At 41.2% G+C, this 14435-nt stretch overlaps 1 protein-coding gene across 1 annotated transcript in view; it reads right to left on the reverse strand.

Moving 5' to 3' along the window:
* KIF26A (kinesin family member 26A) overlaps window positions 1-14435 on the reverse strand; it is a 94252-nt gene that overhangs the window by 39013 nt on the left and 40804 nt on the right. Inside the window, exon 4 of the mRNA XM_053946521.1 lies at window positions 7948-8111. Within this exon, the coding sequence (XP_053802496.1) occupies window positions 7948-8111 (164 nt within the window). The remainder of the gene's footprint in view (window positions 1-7947; window positions 8112-14435) is intronic.

Below are 14435 nucleotides of genomic sequence, written 5' to 3' on the forward strand. Positions count from 1 at the left end.
TCTCCCTGACACTGCTGTCTTGCATTATCTCTTCCATACCATGATTCCTAACACTCCATACAGGAGCTTCATCTTCCAAGGCAATGTCTCACAGATGCCCAGTCCTGCTTCACCTGGTCACCAGTCTCAGTTCCCTCTGAGACTCTGTCAAACCCTCACCATGGGCTCTCCACCTTGGCTGATCATTCAGTGCCTCACCCCTCTAAATCAATAGGCATACCCTGAGCACAGACCTGTTGGCCTCTGGGACCTTTTCATGCTTTGCACAGCATTCTAACTCAGCACTATTAATTTCCAAGCTCTGCTTTGCCTCTTCTCTCAGCTACTCCAGTTTCCTCACCTCTCCCTTTGCTGAACCACAGCTCAGTGTCTCATCTCTGCCCCGTAAGCCTCACAGTGTCACAGATGAGCTGTTCCTAACAGGAAGCCTGGCTCATCACACACCAATAATGCAGTGTGTAAATGCATGATGCTGTATTAGCAGTGATACCAGTAATGATGTTCTGCTGTTAAACACACTGTCCTGAGAGTCATTTGTGCTTCCAAGAACAAAGCCTAATAAATTCAGGCTTATCTCCTAATTTATCCTCCTCACGGCCTAACGTGAAATGGGATATACCTAAAGCTTACACTCTTTGTTTGTCCTTAATTATAGGCAGTATTATGCTGCCACAGCAACTAGGAAAGCTTAAGCTGCCCTAAGTGATACAAGATACTGCACAAAGCCTCACACCCTGCCCCATCCCCTGCCCCCCCCTGCACAGGCGTGTGGGTCACGTTTGCTCTCCAGGGACAAGGAGCAGCCACATTCCAGCAGCGTGGCATGGCACAGGCGACACGAGGCCAGCCCCTGGTGACCCCCGCTCCCTGTCCATTTGCACATCTGCACCAGGGCCGTCTTGCTCGCCCTGGCTCCATGCAGAGAGGAAAAGGGGGACAGGAGGGCATCCCCTGTCCAGCCCCACGCATTCCCCTGCAAGGATCAGGCTGCTCCAGTTCCTCTACTCTAAATCCAGAGTAGGGACTCATTAAGGAGGAAACATTAATTATGTATTTGGCTGCCCCTGAAACAGCTGGGTGCTCTTCATCTGCACATCCACAGCTCTCCCTCAAGCTACAAATTTCTCAGCCACCATTCTGCACAGTGACCAAATGGCAGCAAGAGAACGTGGGGCTTTTGGGGCATTTAACAAAGAAGGGATGGTGCACTGAGAGGCTGCTGGGCTGCATTAATGCCAGCAAGCCATCACATCCCTGAGGAGCCCTGCAGCTCCTATCCTACTGCTATGGCACCGTGAAATGGGGACAAACCATGCACGGGGTTTGAGTGCATCTGCCAGCAAAGCAGCCCTAATCGGGAAGGGCTTGTACCCCACTTTCTGAGGTAACTAGTTCAAATTAAATTTTCCCACATCACATCAACACAGGATTTCTTGGGCAGGGGTTATGCTTACTGAGGAAGCTTTAACAAGTGACTCTGCTTCTTCTCTTGACCCATGATTCATCAAGAATTTACTGTGGTTACCTGCAACTACAGCAGGGATTTCTGTTTCAGCCTCACAGACTAGCTTAACTACCACAGGTCAGCACAAAAACCTGTAACTCAGGATGCAATGAATCACATATTTTCTTCACCTTTTGATGAACTGCTACTTATTCATAACCCAGTTATTCATATTATCTGTCAAAGAGGTTTAATTTGTGCCAGCTCTGCACAAAGTCAGGATACCTGTTCAACTCAGCAGTGTACTGAGCAGAAGTTTAGAGCTATTAAATACAGGGAACTGTGAACTACATTATGAGCTTAGCAGAAATGTAATTCTTGCTTTTAACAGGACAGAGAATGACAGGCTGAAGTGATTTACCTAGAAGCATCTTAAACATGGCAACATATTAAAAAAATGTACTTGTCTTTTTTTTTTTCTTTTTTCCCCTGCATTAAATTCTGAAAGTACTGATAGTCATGGAATAATCATGTTTAACAGGTTAACAGTAATATATGCTTCAAGTGTTCCTAATACATCATAATCTTCTTTCACAGAATTTGCATCACTGTCAAACTGAACTACTGATTTTCAGTTGATGCTTTTAACATGTTTCTATGGTTACTTTCCAAGGTCGCATCAGAGAAGCCTGAACAGCAGTTCAGAAAGACAAAAGGCATTTTGCATCCTTCACCATATTAAATAATTTATGAAAGTTAAGGCATCCTCAAGGAAAAAAAAATCATAAAAGAATAGGTTCTGAGGTTATTTTCTTTGCAACAGTTTGAAGCACAGCAAAATCAATATCTCTACAAAAGCTTTCAAGATGAGACTATTTGACTAATGTTCCATATGGTACAAAATGCTAAAGAACACATTCTAAGTTTGAATCTATATGCACAAGCCTAAAAGAACTGCATGAATGGACTTTAAAGCAAAATGTGGACATACAATTTGCTGTCAGAAGCTTCATCTTTTAAATCAGGCACTGAGGCATTGTCTCAGTATTCTACATTTAAAAGATGCAAAAATAAAACTGAAAAAAATTAAGTAAAACCAGTAATGACAAGCTTTATTATTTCCACCATTTCTTATTCAAAGCCACACAGATTTCATTTGTCCCCTAAATGTTACAAATTTTGACTAGTATAATGAAAGCTTCTACAAAAAACATCTGAATTCTCTGCCTACCACTACACTAGATCAGAGTTTATTGGAACTAATTGAAGTGTCTAAGGCTTGGAACAAAAACACATTAGTCATTTAGTGGTTGTGCTAATATTGCTATGCCTTTCCTGCAGTTTCATTAGATACAAACTGCTTCAATACCCTAATCATATGCTCAGTCACAGCACAATCAGGACACAGAGTACTGACAAGCTGTCCCACCATGCCTAAAGCTGATAAGGTGTCTGCTCTATGAGTAACCTCAATTATTGACTGTATTTTATGGTCAATCTAATGACCAAATGCTTATCAGTGAACCATCAGGTGCCTGTAATAGGATAGTGACCCTTAGTTTATATGTACCATTACTGCTCATTAGTGAATAATTAGATTCTTTAATCCAAATTCACAGGCATTAAAATATGATGGAATATCCTGACTCCAGTAAAAGACAACTATGCTTATTTTAACTCTTCAGATGTTCAATTACATTACTCAGAGACTGTATATATTGTTAAGAAAAATCTGCTTTCAAAAAGCATATCATGTGCAATGTTTTATATCATGCCTAAATTGACACAGCTTTCCCAAACATGCAGGAGGATGACGAGAGAGGAAAGATAATGGGTGTGATTCACCACTGTGATTCTCTGGATTTATTATCTTAAATGGTTTTAATCCAGCAAAGCCCAGCAACATCGCAAATAATTTAGAAACCTGAAAACTAGTGAGTGCTATGTTTGGAACATTATTTTCAAACAAAAGCAGGTGGATACAAGGGAAATAGCTGCAAATATACAGTTATTTCCCCACTTCAAAGGCACCAGTTCCACAGCAGCAAATGCAACCCTGTCAGCAAACCAGTTTGAAAAGATCAACGACATCAAACAAGGTGAGAATTCTAGAAGAGGGACTTAATGCAGTTTGTCTTCTGCTCAGCGCTGCTCAGGGTTGCTTACTTAGATACATACTTTCTTCTTGACAGTTTTGATTCCTCCTCGCTGCCCTGTCACTGCTCAAACCTTCCTTCCAGTTTGTGCACTGAGGGCAGGTGTCCCTGTTCTCCAAACGCCACACCCCCCACCCAGCTGCGCAGCCACTGCTGCCACCACTGTCACCAGCCACCAACAGGCGGAAATGGCACGTTAATGGTGACAGCTTCGATTTATTGGGGGTCTTGATTCTTCTCCCAAGGGAGTGGTATTTTCTTTTTTGTCAGAGAGCCCATTAACCTCTTCCCAAGTGCATGACCATTCTCCTCCTTGCTGCCCTTCTCCTGATCTTGGAAACACCATTTTCTCTCTTCCCCCACTGTTCGCGTGACAAGAAAACCCAACTTTGTTATAAAGCTTATTACAGCTTTATAACAAAATATGGCAATATTTACTTAGCTGCAAGCATAGCCCACAGAAGGGTCCTACAACTATCTCACATATTTTCCCTTCATAATATAAAGTTTATTCAGGTTCCTTATACAAAAAAACCCACCTGGAAACAGGTATAAAGTGTGGAGCACTAGGCAAGGTACAGTTCATGCCACACCAAGGGACAAAGCCAGCTGCATTCTTCTTAAATCTGAAGAATGCAAGAATAAACTTCTCTTGAAATGTAAGGGGGAACTGGGAGTCTCTTCATAGCCATCCATGAACATAAGCTGTGCTTTTTGCCCAGGCTTTCTCATTCTGCCAGTGACCTACTGAGAAGCTCCATTTTCTGCTAAATCCTCTGGTAACACAACCACTGAGTAATGTCTGGCAATTTGCTTGCGTGACACAGTCAGATGTTAATCAAAGCTTTCCTCCTTCTGTGACAGATCACAGTGAAGAAAAAAGCTTAAAACTGATTTAATTTCTTAATATGCTTCTCTCTGCTGTCTTTAATATTTGGCTTTGATTTCGAATACTTAGCGCTTCTCTGCATTTCTTGGTAATGAATAAAATACTTTTTTTTTTTTAAAGCAGAACATAATTAAGCTTGAAGAAATTAAATATGACATTCAAATGAGAAAGAACTTTGGTTGAATATGTAGATTCAGGCTGCAAATATGCTTAACAAAATCAGTGCATTCCCTGCAAAGAGTATTTTAAAGATACTCATTTTAACCATGGGGACCTCTTATGACCAGGTATCCTTTTTGTTGCATCTCTTAGCTATTGTTTTCCAGGTGAGGACATGAACTCTCTGTCCTGTCTTCAGAGTTTGTGACCTTACAAACACAAAACTGATTCTCATCAAGGAACAAACTGGAGGTAAAAAAAAAATCCATCACAGGTCTTCCTTCCCAGGCACAAAACAGTCCACAAGCAAGAGTGTAAGGGTGTTATTTCAGCAAACAGAAACTCCAGTTTTAATGTGAAAAAGGCATTTATATGTGGCCAGGAAACCATGTCACAACCCAAAAGCTAGTTGTGCTAGGACGTGTACAAACACAGTGAATGCTGTTTCATGAAAAATAAGATTGGAATACTTTATTCATGTGGAAAAAAAATGTATCTAGTGTTGCTGTGGCTCAGGAAATCACAGATGCAGTTTCCACAAGCACTCTATGAAGTCTTTGTCTTCTAAAGTAACTAACATTGCACCCAAATACACTGGACATTAACATATATGCATATTTTTGCCTAGCGACTTTATTCCTAAGGCAAAACAGCCCTTTTAACAAGCCAAAGTTTCAACCACAGCTCCTCTTACAAAAGGAGGATGAAAACAGTTGAAGGTCCTCAGTAGACTTAGTCAAAGAGAGGCCAGTGATTTGCAAAAAGATAAATATGTGTGTGTGTTTGTGTGATTGTCAATGTATTAACTGCATTTATTTCAGCAGAGAACAAGAACAAAATCTGCCAGGCTCTGCATAATGTGAGTAACACACTGGCCTTGCTATGAAGTTCAGATTTCAAGTGGCTGAGGAGTTTCAGTATGGAAAAAAAATCAGCAAATACAATGAACGGGGACTACAGCATGACACTACAGCCATGAGTCTTCTGTCACCTCCAGGTGCTTCCTGAGAGAGGATTAGCTGAACAGAGAGATGAAGGAGAGACAAGTGAATGCTGCTGCAAAAGAGTCAAGGCAGGGATGACCTTCTTCCTCAACAAGTTCAAGGCTGGATGGTGCAAAGGGAAGGAGGCAGGAGTGGAAGGGTTGAAGCAAAGAAGCCTGAGAGCCCATTTACTGACAAAGCCCCCCAAACTGGTGATATCCTAGTATCTGTGGCTCCTGGATAAGCCATTTCTGCCAGTATCTGTGTCATCTCTCACTCATCCTTGAGGATTTCTGCCTCTCCCTTTCCCCTCCTGCTGAAAGGACTGCATGGCTTGAGGGTGGAGGACTCAGCATGGAAACTTGGATTCATTAAGGTCCCAATGGCAGAAGAGTCAAAACAGAAGGAACAATGGAAGACTGGGCCTCTCCTGAGGCTAATGCCAAAGTTGGGAGAGCAGCCTGGCCATGCCCTTGTACCCATCTGAGAATCTGCTCTACCTATTTACAAGTGCCAGGGATCAATGATGGATCTCTCTCCCCGACAAAATCACTCTGAGATTTGGGGTTTTTTTGTGTTTCAACAACAGAGTAAGAAACCAAAGTGCTTTGTGCACAAAAATTTCCATCAGCTCTGTCCATCAATTAAAAAATTCAAGAGAATCAATTCTGAATATAGGAAACATGGGTAGGGAGTAAGCAATGTACTAATGGGGTTTTAAAATGTTTTAGCTAGCACAGAGCTGCTAAAGCTATAAAATTGTGATTCACTCAAGCAAAGACAGACTCATGAGAAGCAATTAGGGCCTGATCCAACATACAGTGATGTCATTTGCAGTCTTGCTGCTGACTTCAAGATTCTTTGAATTACGTCAGTGACACTCAACAATAAAAACAGAACTGAGTTTTGCTGACCAGTGCCAAAAGCATCAGTGAGAGAAAGTATTTTGGGTCTTATGTTATACTATTAGGCACTGATTTCTTTTTCTCAGTTTCAGGGAAGGTATTTTATTTTCCAGCTTCCCCAGTGAAAGGGAAAAATCTTTGCATTTGCTTATGACATACAGATTAACACTGAAATAAATCTGAAGTGGATTAAGCTAAAATCATACCCACAATATGAAATACAGTAAAAAAGCTGCGCTGCAGTCCCATCCAAATATTTTGGAAAGGATATATCTGTCCTTGCTTCAGTAACTAAAAAAGAAAAGAGATGTCTGAGCTTCTCCCTTTATCTTTCTTCTCCATTCCCACTGATTATTTCAGATACCTGTCTTTGAATGAAACAAATCATCCTCTGCAGGATGATTTGTCCTCTGTGTTGACTTTAAACCCACAGCACAGAGACAATCCACTAACTTACACACAGTGCTCTTAGGGCAGTCATTTCCCAACCTCCTGTGTACAGACAGAGTGTGACACACAGGCATTTGGCACTTCAAATCATTGTACTACGTTCTTTTAAAAAAACAGAACTTGCAAGTCGAGCCCTTTCTGAGGTCAGATTGTAACTTATAGTAAACATCATTTATTTAATTGTACAAAACATCTTAAAGACCAATGAAAAGGAAACAATACAATTACCATTGTGATTACATTCTGCAAGGGATTCTCAGTGCATAAATTTTACTTTAGTGCGATTCACAGACATACGCTTTTCAATATTGTCTCAAAATATGTTCAGTTCAGAATTAAAAAATGAGTTGGAATGCAAGTACAAAGCCCTGAGTTTTGTTGTTTTAACTACCATCTGCTTGACAGTGTATTACATTTAATCAACACTGCTAATTACAACAAATATCCAAACAAAAGTAACATATTTTTGTTATAAGACACCAGAACGGAAAAAAAAAAAAAAAAGAGAGATTGTTGTGGGCTATTGCTAAAAGAAGAATGTCAAACTGTTTTATTGCTCTATCAGCAATGGAAAAACTTTTATTTGGACACATAGGCCGTGCTATTGAATAAAAAATACCTTTTTTTAATCTAGATCTGAGAGAAAAAGACTTGTTACTTCAGCTTTTGCTCCAAGGAAACCTACAGAATAGCAGACTTGTGGTGAAGACGGCCATTAAAGACGAGACAAAAACCAACACAGGTTTTCTTGGGTTTTTGGTCAATAGAGGTTCCAGGTCCCCAGAGAGAGAATCGGGGTGTCCCCATCCCATCCCTGCTGTCCAGCGGCAGCAGAAAGCCACAGTCATGACCAGGTGACAAACTCCACTCCTCAGCAACCAGCACCTTGGCAAAGACTGAATAGCATTTCCCAGCTGTCTGAAGACCCACGAGCAGTTATGGAAACCAGAAGAGAAACTACCTTATGAAGAAGGAAGCTGCAGCCGAGGTACCTGCCGAGACCCCGGCTGGAGCCACCACGCTCTGGGATGCTGCCGTGCCGCCCGCGGGGTCGGAGCTGGGCTGCCCTGAGCTGATCGGAGCACTGGGAACATCTCGGCCACTTTCTGGAGCTGCTTCCCCCTGCTAAAAAAATACAAACATGCATACAGGTTAGTATTCTTTAATACATGGCCGTGACAGGGGAAAATTTCACACAGCACTTCCAAAGCGACTCTTTGCAAGGGTGAAGGCAAAGATCAGCGGCAGGTGAGGAGTGATACAGGTGGACAAGTGAACCACAGCAGGTTCAGCAACAGAGAAAGTAAAAACCATGACTGCAAGGGAGGAGCAGAAAAACACAGAGAACCTTTGTGAGGAGTAATGCACAGTTAAACAGTTTGACAGGCATGAAGAAATGGAAAACGATAAGCAGAACCCTTTTGTTTTACAGTGTTATTTGGGAGCTAGCAGAACTGTTTATCTGGCTCAGTTATGACTGTCAAGAATTATTTCTCAGTGGCACATCACCTACAAGACCTATCTGTTTAAGAGGAACTAACCAAACAGTCACACTTGTAATATGTTTCCACATGAATAACCCCAAGAACTAAATAAAAGAAAATTGATTTTTTTTAAAAAATATATACAGCCCTGTTTTTCTGTATTATTTTTCTTAGCAGCACAAGTGTACAACACTTTTCTTCTGCAAACCATTCCAGTTGAAGAACAGGAGAGACTGGAGATGCATCTTCTCCAGCATAAAGCATTTGCAGTGTCTGAGACACAGTTTGGAAGGGGGTAATTGTTTTGAGATTTTGCCAGAATTTTAGACATCTATATTGTGAAATTATGTCAGGTCTATAACTTTATGTTTAGGCCACCAACCCTTTCAAGTTGGTTTCAAGTTGAGCTCAATTAAGACCCATCAGTCAAATGCTCATTGACAGTGCTGGGAAGCCTCCTTTTCAGAAGAACCTGCTCTCTGTCTGGGAGTCCTGAAGATTTAATTAGAGATGACACCACAATAAATATTTGTCAAAAGAGTTAATTGCTTCATGTATGATAATATATGATGTTTCTGTCATCTGAAATACTACTTTGACATTTCCAACTAATTAGCTAAAATAGATTCCAGGAAAGGAGACAGCCTTGTAATGAAGCACAAGCACAATTAGGTACTTCCTAGGATGCCACCAAATTTTAAATTTTGAGCTGACATAGATCATGTTTTACAACTGCAGATATGCAGACATGGCAATAGGGCACTCCCAATTACATACACACCCTCAATTTTCTCATACACTGACAATACAAATAGAGATTTTCTCATGAGAACTGAGGCAACCCAGTTATTAGGTACCGAGGAAAAAAACTTTGCTAACCAATTAGTGCTCAACTGGTGCATGAAAGCCTATGTGGAGTTTCATTTGGACTCATTTCTATAGGTTGAGTGCTGTATTCCCAGTTCCCAACAAAGTCAACGAGAAGAAAGTGCACCCAGGTCTTCTGAAGGTCTGCTCTTTCAATATTAGTATTATTATCAGTATTATGGAGTGGCTGAGTAATGCTTTAGCCATTAATGCTTTTTGTGTAGAGTGCTACACAAAAAAAAGTACTTTTATAGAGCTGACCAAAGAGATCTGAGGCTGAGGCACAAAATTCATTCATGCAGATTAACTTAATCCTAGTGAAGCTACTCATGCTAGAAGCCAACCTGGAAATTTTGAACAACCCTCTGCAAAACCCTTCACTTTGTACTACAGGAATCTCATGAGATCAGATTTCTCTGTGATGAAAGCAGAAAGACCAAGCACTGCTAGAGATAAAGACAGGCACAAAGAAACGGTGTGGAAGGAAAAAAAGTACTTTAAAAAGGGAGTTTGTCCATCCTACCCATGATCTACTGGCAATGACAGCCAGGAACAGAGAAGCTTGGAAAAGGATCAGATCCACTCAAGTGGTTAATTGCTCATAACTAAGTGATGGAGTAATGAACCTTGAGGGGGTCGATAAAGCAGGTATTTGATCATTAATGCACTGAAGCAACCAATGTGTGCTCTTGACCTGCACCAGTCACAGAAAGAATATGGCACATGGAACAACATGCAGTGGGTAAAACCCAGTGTGACATCTGAAATTCAGAGTTACATGAACTGACACAAAGCACAGACAGCAAGTGCAGTTTTTTTAGTTTGTAGATTCAGCAATCCACAAACTAAAAAAATCTACACCACAACCTCTGGAGCCAGCACATGGAGCTGTGGCACCATGAAGAGTGGCACCCCAGGGAACCAGGGACTGCCATGCTCAGCAGCAGTGACATGATGGCCAGCAAGAGGAGGACCCAACCTGCAACCCCTGGCAGGATAACATCTGTGTCTGAAGTCCCCCATGTTCTGTCAGGGAGACAGAACCCTCTGCCACAGAAGCTGCTGTCTCAGATTAAGAATTACAGGCTCAGGTCGAACTCCCAAGACATATTTTTTCACTCACTTCCAACAGGGGCTATACTAGACAGAAGACCTTGACACAAAGAAAATAGTGTTCAAACAACCTTTTGAAAAAAAGACAGGAACAGCAACATGTTTCTAACCAATCATGCTAATTAATGTATTATCAAAACGATGGCATGATCTAAAGCTAAATATGAAATCTTTAGAGTTAGTACAAAACTTCATTGCATTTTACAGCAAAGTGTAAAGACTTGTTAGAACTGAATGGAATCTGTTAATAAATCAATTCCTGTAAAAGCTATTCACACTTAAAAATATAAGCCATGTGTAACACACATTCCTTTTACACCACTTTTTTATTTCTATGAGAAGTTAAAAGCCTACATTTCTAAGAGACTGATGATTGTGGACAAATCAGGCATGTAACTTGAAATACCCAAATCAAACCTGATATTTCAGATGGCAGATGGTTAATATACATTCCAAATCAACATATCTAAGTTGGATAAATTGCTATTACCACATTAAATACATTTGAAAACTCAAACTGTAATTTCTTTTTCTGTAAGTTTTATTCTTTATTCTGTAAGTTTTGTGTGAACATAAAAAGAGGATGAGGGGAAGCCAATAAGAAGGCACTAAAGGAACAAGAAGTGAAGATATACAAGATAAAATCATCAGAAGACTACTGCAGAAGACAACCCATATAATTTTCATTGTCTTCAACTACCCAATTAATATTAAACACAGAGGTAACATCAGTTTTGCTGCAGGATGAGAACCTGAAAAACAACAAAAGGTCTTCCAAGTTGAGGATTCATTTCAAGGACTGTTTGCACCATCCAAAGGTGGCAGGATTTTCTCTCCCTGAGAAGCTACATCTCTCAGGTGATGAGGAAGGCTCAGGTATGAGGAAATTTGTCAGGTCCAGGTCATTTACCCTGAGGCAAGAAAACTGAAGGCAAGTAATGGGACCCTCCTGGGCCTGGACACTCCAGTTTGCCACACCACATAAAAAGAAAGGGGCATTTTTTTTTTAACTAAATGCACCTCCCTCATCTCAACAAATATTTTTCTGAGGACTGTGTGTGGAAAATAGAATTCTTTAGAGGAATTTGAGCAACTTTTGACTTTTCCAAGCGTTCAAGTCTGCAGAGAGAGAAGGCTCCAGACTGCAGCGGAGAGGGAACTGTTCTTCTCCATTTAATGAATTTTCATAAATCATTAATGATCAAATGCAGAAAGCACAACTTTGTCACTATAAAGTGTTACTGACTGCACTGAATATTTAAAATGTCATAGGGCTCCACATCCAGAGAGTAATGTTTGTTTCAATTTTCTAAGAAAATATTTGCTGGACAAAAGCCATTGGAAAAAACCAAAAACCCTTTGGAAAGATGCTAAACCTCACAGGAAGGCTTTCTAAAAGTGCCCTATAGAACCCCTTCCCTCTACTCTCTCCAAAACCACATGAAAACTGGCACCAGCAAGAACACAGCAAGGATGACATTTGAAAATGTCACACCAAGCATTTTGCACATGCAGGAATCAGCAATGTCTTGGTGCTTCATGTCAGTGCCTGTGCCATGGACAGGAGGGTTTTGGGACCAGGTCCCAGCACCCCTCCTGAGGACATAGGGACAAGTCAGCCCACTGCCACTGCATTCCCAGCTGGCAGCATCCACACACACAGCTGAAGCTGGCAGGGCCACAACAAGCAGTTACAGCATGAGTTGTTCCCAGCTAAGAGAGCCAAAGGTTGGGGGAAAGGGCAGGACGAGATGGAGGTGACCTGACATCTTCAGGCTATGGAGGTGGAAGTGGCCTGGGCAGAACGGGGGCACCCCCTGTCCTATCCCTGATTCCCAGCACACGAGCTCACTGTTGTGACTAGATGGCAGGAAACATCTGCCCAGGCTTAAGCAAGTCAGACTAGTCCAAAATTACACTATAAAGAAGTTGGCCCTAGATGAAATTTCCAGATCCACAGGACTCTGTCAGGCCATTACCATCCAAAGGACAATTACAATTCTAACACACTCTTTACACATTTGAAGTGCAGAGCCAAAAACTAAGCCATAATGTTTCCAGTTTTCTGAGTACTTCCATTCTCTGGACATTGACCTTTGTCCAGAGAATGTCCAGGAATCCAAAAAAGCCAAACGAGGTCATGCCACTTGGTCTCTGAAACGCATGCAAAATATGTATCTGGCAACAGGAAAGAAAACACAGAACTATAAAAACCTATAGAAAAATAGATCAGTCCCAGGATAATACTGTCATGGCAGAAGAAAACCAGAAGGTTGGATAGAGCTGCAAAAGGGTATTGAGAACAGAATCACTAATGAGGGAATGAAGAAAATTACAAGAGCCTCTATGAATCTGATACATATCTGTTTATCAGAATCACAAGTCAATGTAATTTATTTTACTTCCAAAAATTGGTCCCATAATGAAAGCACTTAACAGGGCAGTGCAGGTGAAAGACTAAGTGCTCTGGGACAGCCTGAGTCTGTACTGATGGATTTTTTCCCCTAACTAATTTTTTCTAACTTTTTTTACCCCTTTTGGACTAGCAGGCAGACAGAGGATTTTGAGAATTTGCTCTAACTTACTCTTTTCCCCTTTCTGACTAGAACATCACAGTCAATTAAACTGTAAAAACTGCTTGATGTAATGATTTTGCAAAATATTAAACCTACTGTTTATATATGATAAAACAATAATTTTCCACCTAAATGATTCATGCAAAGACTCTTATGACCTACTACCACTGACTGGAACAAATGTGACGTAAATCCCGAGCTGGGTAATGCTCACACTGCAAACCCTTCTTTCCCATAAGCCTGGGTGAGTCCTGCACGCGCCTCCTGTGAGAAATGTCTCCTCCTGACTGACGAGCACCACATAAAGTTAACAGGGCAGCATATGCCAGGCTGAAGTGAAATGTGTTCTGGATAAACTTTTTACTGCCACTTGGCATTGTTTCTGCCAGGGCTCATTATAAAATAAGTAGGGCATTTTATAACTACAATACACTACTGTAGTCATTTATAACCTGCAGCTGCGATGTGGTAACAAGAATGCCTAAACCTGTAGTTTCAGACTTTTATATGCATCTCGTGTTCAAAGTAAATCAAATGCAGAGCATAATATCCCTCTCTCAAAGAAGGTTTTTCAGCTACAAGAGTTGCTAATGCCTGGCTTATGATCAATCTCTGAAGATGAGGCAGAAGGAGAAAAATTATAGAGAAGGAGAATTAAATAGAAATAGGAGGCCCATCTGTTGTCACAGACTGGAAAGTAATACAGGCAATCCAAAGGCAACCTCAGAGTGCTTGCTTTTTGAAATAATATCTGAATTACTAAAGCAGGTTTAAGGTTTGGATCTTTACCACCAAGAATCATTAGCAGTCTGTGCTCCATGCAGAAAGGACCTCAACCTTTTGGGCAGGGCACACACCCAGCTACATCCAGCATGGGCATCCTTGGCAGTGCCAGGACGAAGAATCAGCAGCTTCTCCCTTCTGACTAAGGGCTTTGATTTCAATCTGACCCAGATCTCTCCTAAACCATGCTACTTGGTCCTTTAAAAATGTATTAGGGTTCTGGGCAGGCCTCAATCTACAAAATGAAACGTCATTCTTTCCTTCCTTCAGATTGAGAATGTGGGCAATCCCTGCAGACAGGGCTCTGGTTGTGCAAAGATATCAGCAGACAGTGACAGACCAATTCCTTCACATTTCAGCCATTCAGTACACCCATACCAAAGACACAGCGAGGAATGTTCTTTTTTCTTTCCTTCTTCACAGCGATCTGACCGCCAGTCACATGAACAACACCCTCCTATCTGCACATGTAAACCCACCCCCTCCAAAGTCAGGAGGGCATGAAATGAGCTACCAACAAGGACATAGATCCTACTGCACATGAACACTCTCAAATCAGGACTTTTCATGTGCAGTGCATTTAAAACAGCCAGGCTAGAGGAACTTCCAATGCCTCTAGGCAAGCA

The sequence above is a fragment of the Vidua chalybeata genome, chromosome 6 (genome assembly GCF_026979565.1).
Source record: "Vidua chalybeata isolate OUT-0048 chromosome 6, bVidCha1 merged haplotype, whole genome shotgun sequence".
Lineage (NCBI taxonomy): Eukaryota > Metazoa > Chordata > Aves > Passeriformes > Viduidae > Vidua > Vidua chalybeata.